A 9782-nucleotide genomic window follows, 5' to 3' on the forward strand; every position below is an offset into this window, starting at 1 on the left:
AATTCTGTTTACTATGTTACTGAATAAAAATACTCATAAAAATTATTTTATTTCAATCCCAATTATTTAAAACAATCTTGCAATTTATATATTCAAAATTTGTTGACTTTGTTTAGAGAATAGATTTGTTGTTCATTAAGACAAAATCTATTCTCTATATTTTTCTCAGCTGTTAATAATTTTTTTTCGTTAAAAATATTTTGTAAGTAAGTAACAAAATCAAAATATATAAGCATACTTCTCTTACTCTGTTACATTGTTTTATTAAATTTCTTCACTGTAATTTACCAACCAACTAAGTAAAAGGAAATCTGAATTTCCGAAGTTAATTTACTTGAAAAGTTAAAAGCTGAGTTGAAGAGAAAGCTTTGGATGCTTGAGTTGCTGTTATGCTCCGATTATTTCCACTGCGGAACAAGTTATTCTAATTTTATCCCAGTAATCGTGTGTGAAAGCAACTTTTAACGGCTTCTATGTAAATTTAAGACGTGTTAACTGCATTTGCAAAGAGAATCAAGTAGAAAATTTCTGAAATCACTTTACCATTAACATATTTAGAGAATTCATATTATAATTGATTTTATGTTAACGCATTACGTCACCGAAATGGTGCATAAATTGCCAATCATAAAGTTAGCAATTGAAAGAATGTCAGAGGACCAATCCAAATAATGAATTTTCTCTAAAAATATATCTTGATTTTTCATTTTAGGCTTTACAGAAGGAAATGCTATGAATAAAAGATTATTATTGTATGTTTTTTTTTCAAAACAAATGTTAGTGTTATTTCTTTTTCAGCAATATTTTTGTTGCAAAAAATATACTCTGTTTTCCTCAAAAAGTAGGAGGGATACTTTATTTCAATGTAATTCATATTAGAAATCTCTTCAAAACTTTTATTAGTTATTTTTACAATTTATTTCATCGTCGGGGAAGACTCAATATTTAAATTCATTGTATCGTATGAAATTTAATTTGTTTTTGATGAAATAGAAATTTTAACAGACAAATTTCTAAAATGTTGAATGTATCAGAGAATATATAAGAAAAAATAGTTACATTCTTTGTAATATATTTTACATTGCATGGATTAAAATTATTGTTTCCGCAATAAAAGTTCGGTTAAAGAAGTATTCGGAATCAAACAAAAAAGTCTTTTGTTCAAATTTGTATGAACAACAAGATAATTTGAGTTGTATAAAATATTTCAAGAAAGAAGAGAATAGTTTGTAAACATCGGTCTCATAGACCCTTGAATTAGATTAATCATCAAGTGTCGGTAAGATCAAAGAGATACCATTTAAAAATTCGCAACTACGTCTAGCAAGATCCTGTATCATTTAGTCCCTATTAAGAAAATTTGAGAGATTAATAAAATTATCACTCTTTGCTTTCTGAGGTGTTTCAAAAACTTTGAATTCTCTCCAAAGGCAACAGAAATTTCTTCAAGTATCTTTACGAGATGATTCCTCAATACAAACAAAAATCGTATTAATACAGTGCATAAAAATCGAATTTATTCTTTTGAGAGAGAAAGTGACGAAAGAATCAAATGAATCGGGTTTGGAAGGTGACGTAAAACCGAATAAACTTGACATCCTAAATACTCGAAATAATCCCTTCACATACTGAATTTTTATATTTAAATCTGCAATTAAGTAATTTAAAATACAAAAATCACTTAGAAAAGCTGCAGTATCTCAAATGGACCTTATAATATTATAGGAATTAAAATAAGAATGAATGCGCGAAATCGGGTGCATCATCTTAAAAGGAAGTTTAAAAATTCGCATGTCAAGGAGCTGATCTATTGCTGGCAACCTCCTTTGATGATCATGGTTCAGATGTTATAAGTTTTTACCTATCAATCACATTCTCACCAGCGAGCATTTTTAGTGTGTATTTTGGTATTTTTTTTAAATCAGTTCGTCGAAAACTACCTTAATCGTGGTAGGGTAACTAATCTGTTTAGCCTGCCATACTAATCGGAAAGCACCTTCCACTATGATTCGTGAAATGTTGACAAAAATTTCTGCAAATATGGTTTTGTGAGCTCCATGATCGCTGATATCGCTCCAAATGACTGGTTATTCATTTTAATTATGAAAACTGTTTTTAGTTAATAATCGTTTTGAATTATTGTTAAGTTTTCCTTACTTACATGATCCATAGACACATTTAAGGATACGGAAGGAAAATGTGTTTATTCAACTTTTAGTCAAAGGAAGTTTTATTTACATATTTTTAACAATTTAAGGAAGTTTTATTTACATATTTTTTAACAATTTAAGGAAGTTTTATTTACATATTTTTAATAATTTAAGGAAGTTTTATTTACATATTTTTAACAATTTAATTAAAACGAATAATCTGCAATTAATTAACAATGTGTCCTGCTATAATTTTGAAGAAGATTTGATAAATTAAAGTTTGAAGTTTTTCAAATATGTTTGATTTTATTTTGCATACTCCGAACACTGCAAATTCGTATTATTTGGTGAGTTCTAATATATCAGTTACTTCAAATTGAAATTTTTTTTTGTTTTGAAATAAATTCTACTACATTAGTATCTTTCTTATAATGTTAAATTTCTGATTTGCTCAGTTCTATTAATATTCTTTAATCTTTATTCATTTATTCTTCATTGGTATATTTATTGGTATATTTATCGGAATCTCCATTCATTCATTTATACTTCATTGATATCTTTATTGGTATCTTCATCGAATTCTCCATTCATTCATTTATTCTTCATTGGTATCTTTATTGGTATCTTCATCGGAATCTCCATTCATTCATTTATACTTCATTGATATCTTTATTGGTATCTTCATCGAATTCTCCATTCATTCATTTATTCTTCATTGGTATCTTTATTGGTATCTTCATCGGAATCTCCATTCATTCATTTATACTTCATTGATATCTTTATTGGTATCTTCATCGAATTCTCCATTCATTCATTTATTCTTCATTGGTATCTTTATTGGTATCTTCATCGGAATCTCCATTCATTCATTTATTCTTCATTGGTATCTTTATTGGTATTTTCATCGAATTCTCCATTCATTCATTTATTCTTCATCGGTGTCTTCATTGAAATCTTCATTTATTCATTTATTCTTCATTGATATTAAAATTCAATTTTGAATAATCGTTTTATTATATTATTTTTACCTATGATATTAAGCACAAATTATGGTGAATGAGAATCGTTTCTATTAACCGATTTCTTTCGTTAAATCGAACTGGTATCCAAACTGAGATAATCTCCTTAGGCCTAAAACTACTTAATGAGAAATTTTCTTTCTTTTTCCCACCGCGATTTGACTTCGTTCACAGCTCGATTGTTTCGTCGGTTGAATCGATATCGGGTAACAGCTTGAGTTCGAGCCGTGAGACCGAAATTATTTGTTCACTTGTCTCATCTTAGGCAGAATTGAAACTTCTTAGGATTTCACTCTTTTTTCTTTAAACGCTTCATGCGTTCTGTAAACAATGAAAAATAATTTATTCGAAAGAATTTAGATCGAAATAAAAGTTTATTCCAAAATTCTTCTTGAAGTTCAGGGAAGAAACTTTTATAATCAGTTGTAGTTTTAGTTACGTCAATCTCTTAAACTAGTTATAGGCAATTCTAAAGATTAATCCAAGCAAATCGAATTTAGAGGCAAATATGGAAGAAGTTAAGATTCAGTTTCTCAAAAAATACTGCAGTTATTTAGAAAATCTAAATCCGTTTTATATAGTATTCTATTGAAAAAATAAGAACAAAATTGCATTATTTTTCGGCTGTTACATGCGATTTCATCTAAGGCATGAAAAATCTCTATTATTTAAAAATTCTTCCTGGAGTGAATTTCTGTTATTGCAGATCTCTTTTTCATAGATGTAAATCTTTCTTTTTTATGTAAATGCCTCTTTTTCATAGATGTAAATATCTCTTTTTCATAGATGTAAATATCTCTTTTTTATGTAAATGTCTCTTTTTCATAGATGTAAATATCTCTTCTTTATGTAAATGTCTCTTTTTTCATAGATGTAAATATCTCTTTTTAATGTAAATGTCTTTTTTTCATAGATGTAAATATTTCTTTTTAATGTTGTTGACGCCAATAAATCAGCAGAACGCTCCGCCTACTAAATTTGTAGCGCCACCAAGTGGTGAAATCATATAACCGTGAGAGTGTGTGTGTGAATTCCTGAGAGAGTGTGTGTCGGGAGTGTTAAGAATAAAGGAAGAGAGATACAGTCCAAGAGTTTGTGTTCATTTTTATGTGATTGAGTTTTCTTTAAAAACTGAGCTATCGAGGGCCAAAACATGGTCCAGTTCGCCGGAGACGTCTATGCATCTATTGTATAGTGATTCATTATTTGAAATGTGTGATTTATTAGTGGAGTTATCGTCGATGATGACGAAATTGATGCGGAAATACCAAGAATGAGAATTCTATTGTGGATAACTGGTCTCGAGTGACAGCAGTCAAAGCAAAGAGGTATGGGCAGTATTATCCTTTGAGTTATTAACTAATTAATTTCCCGAGATGAAATTAATTTTGTTTTTGATGAGTTATAATTAATTTTCCGAGTTGAAGTTAATTTTGTTTTTGATTAGTCATAATTAATTTCCCGAGATGAAGTTAATTTTGTTTTTGATGAGTTATAATTAATTTTCCGAGACGAAGTTAATTTTGTTTTAATGAGTTTAGAATAAAATTGCGATAATATTGTTCTCTTGAATTATTTTGAATTATATATTTAAAATGGCGGGTTTAGCAAAATTAAAGAAAGATTAATTAAATCTCGTTGCCGAAGAGATCGGTTTGGTTGTTGCAGAAGGCATGAAAAAGAGTGAAATAAAACGTTTAATTGAGGAGAGTGATGTGTACAAAAATGACAACGAAGTTGTTAAAGATGCTGTAGATCAAGTAATAGGGAATAGAAACCAAAAATCCGATCAGGATAGTGAAATAGAACTAGAGCGTCTTAGATTAGAGAGAGCTAAAATAGAATTACAATTAGCGCAATTAAGGGCTACTGAAAATAGTACTCAGACTTCCGTTAATGTAGAGAGTAAACCCGAACCAGAAGAGTCCCTGGAAAGCTTATTAAAGTCTGTGAGAATATTGTGTATTAAACCACCGAGCAAAGCTCAGGATTGGGGTTTCTTTTTTACTTCGTTAGAAAGAGCACTTAGTACTAAAAAGGTTCCAGAGAAATTTAAAGCGGAGATTTTATTAAATTTATTAGGAGAAAGAGCTTCTAATATCATAACTTATATTGCTGAGAAAGGCTTAAATAATTATGAAAAAATTAAATCAATTGTACTAAGAGAATTCGAGCCAACAGCGCAAGCGGTTTTAGAGAATTTTAGATATGCTTCTAGAGATAATGAAACTCATGTGCAATTCGCGTCACGCTTAATGACGAGTTTTGAATATTATTTAAAATTAAGAGGTGTTACAGATTTTGAGACCCTAAAACAATTGATAGTATCGGATAAATTATTCCAAACGCTGGATAAAGAAACAGCAACTCATATTAATATTAGGCAAAATCAAAAGTGGTTTACACCTCTCGAGTTAGGAAAAGAATGTGATCTGTATTTTGCTTCCAAAGGTAAAACCGTTAATGAGATGAGAAGAGGGCAAAATTATAGCAATAAATTTAAACCAGCATCAAAAGTATTTTTCAATGAGATGAAAAATAAAAATTACGATTTATGTCTAAAGAGCGAGAATCATCCTTTGTATGCTTGTCCTCAATTTAAGAGACTTTCGGTTCTTGAACGCGCAGAGGTAGTAAAAAATAAAAACGCCTGCTTCAAATGTTTATCGCCTAATTGCAGCGTTAAAAAGTGTTCGTTTAGAAATTGTTTCTGTGGCAAAGCTCACAACAAGTTAATACACTTTTCGGAATAAGCAAAAAATGTTCCGTCTTCGAATGTAAAAACCGCCGAAGTCATAAATAAGTCGCAATCGGAGGGGAAAAATTCGGAACAGGGTTCGGTTTCCCCCAGTGAGTGGGGTCCGACTTTCGTCGCAACAAATCTAACCGTAAATAAGCATGTTGTTTTGTCTACTGTAAGATGTTTGATAAAAGACAGATGTTCGCAATGGCAGGAAGTAAGGTGCCTTTTGGATAACGGCTCACAGTGCTGCATCATGAGTCAGAATTGAATGCAGAGGCTAGAAATCCAAAGTGAAAAAATAAATCAATCTATTACTTGTATTAATAATGCCTCGCTTGTAGTTAATCGCAGAGTTACAGCAATTGTGGCTAATAAAAATAAAAGTTTCGAAAGAAATATTTCGATGTTAGTGGTATCAAAAATAACGGATTTAATACCGAATAAGATGATAGATATGCGTGTAAATATGCCAGAATTAATTGACCTTGCGGACCCTAATTTTAATATTCCGGGTAAAATAGATATTTTAATTGGCGCTGAATACTTTTATGAAATAATAAAGCCAGGAAAATGAAATGCTAAAAATAGGAATTTGACGTTACATAACTCTGTATTTGGGTATATTGTAGGAGGTAGCATTTCGAGTTCAGATAAATTGAATTCTAACTATTGCGGTTTAATATTTGGAGCAGAAGAATTAAATTCAAACTTGAGAAAATTTTGGGAGATTGAGAAAATGGGTAATGAATTACCTAAAAGTAAAGAGAATGCTATTTGTGAGGAGCACTATGCGCGAACACATAGAAGAGATGAGACAGGAAAATATACTGTGGCGATGCCATTTAAAGCGCATTAGTCATGTCTAGGGAATTCAAGGGATATTGCTCTAAAACGACTCGAATCGCTGTGGACTCGCCTGTCTAGAGACAAGAAATATCTGAAACTGTATTCTGATTTTCTGAAGGAGTATGAGGAGTTAGGCCACATGAGCGAGATACAAAATGAAAGTGTTGAACCTGAAGTGACATATTATATGCCTCATCATGACATCTATAGGCCTCAAAAAACGACAACTAAACTACGTACTGTGTTTAATGCGTCCACCTTGACTAGTAGTGGAAAATCGCTCAACTCAATTCAGTATAACGGCGGAGGGATTCAAGACGATCTATTTACATTGCTAATTAGATTCAGAAAGCATATATTTGCATTTACTGCCGTCGTCATTCGTCAGATGTATCGTATGATCAATATAGGTGAGAGTCAAAGAAATCTACAAAGAATTTTATGGAAAGATTGAGCTAATGAGCCCGTTAAAACGTATCAGCTAAATACGGTTACCTACGGAACGGTTAGTGCTCCATATCTAGCCATGAGAACACTTAAACAAATTTCTATCGACGAGGGAAAAAACTTTCCAAGTGCTGCATCAGTCTTGTGCCATGATTTTTATATGGATGACGTTTTAAGTGGGGCGAGTACACTGGAAGAGACAAAAACTTTGCAACATGAACTTGTTGGCATTCTAAAAACTGCCCAGATGTCATTACACAAGTGGTGTGGTAATACTTCCGAGCGTATTCCTGCTACGGAGAAAAAGTATGAGTTCTCATCTACAGATGAAATTAAGACTTTAGGGATTGCCTGGAAGGCTAAAACTGACTGCTTTACCTTTAAAGTAGATTTACAGCATAATGCCCATCCTACCAAAAGGTCGGTCTTATCCATTATCGCCCTACTTTTTGATCCACTTGGGTCACTTGGGCCAGTGATTACGAAGGCAAAAATATTCATGCAACAATTGTGGTTGCTCAAGATCGATTGGGGTGAAATGCTTTCCGAGAAAGAAGCTAGTGAATGACAAGAGTTTGTAACATCTTTAAAAAACTTAAATGACATTAACATAGAAAGATGTATTGTCATTCCAAACGCGGAAGTGAATGAGCTTCATGGATTCTGTGACTCGTCTGAAAAGGCATATGGTGCTGCAATCTACGCCAGAACAGTCAATTCATTGGGTGAAGTGAAAGTGAAGCTAATCGCGAGTAAATCTCGTGTGTCACCAATCAAGCAGGTAACTATACCTCGTCTAGAGTTATGCAGTGCCGTTCTGCTCACCAAATTGATGCAGAAAGTAAAAAATGCATTAAAAATGGATATTACGTCAGTATCGTATTATTCGGATTCTACAATCGTGCTTTCGTGGATCAGAAAAAAGTCATGAGATTTAAAAACATTTGTTGCGAACAGAGTGGCTATTATTCAAGAATCCACAGAAATGAATCAGTGGCATCATGTTTCTTCCGAACAAAATCCCACTGACGTCATTTCAAGAGGACTTGATCCAACGAGAATGCAACAAAGTGACTTATGGTGGTTTGGTCCAACCTTACTCCAAGAACTGGTTGTGAATTTTCCTGTTGATTGCGACGACATCCACGATTCATTGGACGGTTCTGTGCAGAACAGGGACGTTTCTTCTGAGAAACTTTATTTAGCAGAACTCAAAAATTCTACTAATTCCTGTTTGATTTCAGCTGTGGACTCATCATTTTTAGATAATATACTTTGTGTGTCAAATAAGTTTTATAAAATAATTAAAATCTTAGCCTTTATTTTCAGATTTATTAATAATTTGAGAAACTCGAGCAAAATGTCAGGTCCTTTAACCACCAAGAAACTGCAGTTGGCGAAGTTAACTTTAGTCAAACTTGTTCAGGTAGCTGCCTTTCATTGTGAAATAAAAGCTCTTGAAAAAGGTAAAAATATTAATAAGAGTGAGGTAAGTTGCTTGAACCCATTTCTAGACCCAAACGGTGTCTTACGTGTTGGAGGAAGATTAAGTAATTCTGATTTGTCATATGATAAAAAGTTTCCCATATTACTTCCAAAGAATCACAAATTCACTTTGTTAGTTATGCAATATTTTCACCTTAAATATTTGCATGTTGGTGCACAAACATTTTTGTATTTGGTAAGACGGGAATATTGGCCATTATCTGGCAGAAATACGGCCAGAAAAATTATTCATGATTGTGTTACTTGTGCTAAAACTAAACCTAGAACGGTAACCCAAATTATGGGAAATCTCCCAACCAATAGAGTTAAACCTAGTTATCCTTTTACTCATGTTGGGATAGACTTTTGTGGACCTTTCTATATTAAATACAAAGGTCAGAGGAAAGGCAATTATCAAAAATGTTATGTGGCTGTTTTCATTTGCTTTGCTACTAAGGCAATCCACTTGGAAATAGTCACTGACTTAACTGCAGAGACAATGATTGCCACTTTAAAGCGCTTTTTTAGCAGAAGAGGTGTTAGTTCCTCTATATGTTCTGATAATGCAACTAATTTCAAAGAGGCGAATTCAGATTTGAAACGTCTGCAAAATATGATTGGTAGACCCCTAGAGCCACTAGCTAATTACTCAACAACTGAACAAGTGGCATGGATATTTATTCCACCAAGGTCACCTAACTTCGGTGGCTTATGGGAGGCGGGTGTTAAATCTTTCAAACACCATTTAAAGAGAGTGGTTGGTAATGCGCGTTTAACAATGAAACAGTTTTTGACTATTGTTATTCAAATTGAAGGTATTCTAAACAGTCGCCCACTGACACCTTTGTCATCAGATCCAAGCAATTTTGAAATTTTGACCCCAGGCCATTTTTTAATCGGCCGTCCCATAAATAGTATTCCTGATCCAGATTATTCAGAGACAAAAGATAACCTTTTATCTCAATGGCAAAGATTGAGCAAAATGGTCCAAATAATTTGGAAAAAATGGAAATTAGATTACTTAAATAATTTGCAAGCCAGACACAAATGGCAGTTTGAGAAACAAAACATTTCAAGGGATTCTATGGTTCT

At 32.4% G+C, this 9782-nt stretch overlaps 1 protein-coding gene across 1 annotated transcript; it reads left to right on the top strand.

Annotated features, from left to right (window-relative positions):
• Positions 1-6897: 6897 nt before the first annotated feature.
• On the top strand, positions 6898-7212 carry LOC129971940 (uncharacterized). Its single transcript, XM_056085918.1, has one exon. It carries the CDS (start codon positions 6898-6900, stop codon positions 7210-7212), a length of 315 nt encoding a protein of 104 aa, XP_055941893.1.
• The last annotated feature ends 2570 nt before the right edge of the window (positions 7213-9782 follow it).

The sequence above is a fragment of the Argiope bruennichi genome, chromosome 6 (assembly GCF_947563725.1).
Source record: "Argiope bruennichi chromosome 6, qqArgBrue1.1, whole genome shotgun sequence".
NCBI classification, from domain to species: Eukaryota; Metazoa; Arthropoda; class Arachnida; order Araneae; family Araneidae; genus Argiope; species Argiope bruennichi.

Excerpts from the sequence above, each read along its gene's own strand:
- LOC129971940 (XM_056085918.1), top strand. The coding sequence starts at position 6,898 with ATGAGCGAGATACAAAATGAAAGTGTTGAACCTGAAGTGACATATTAT.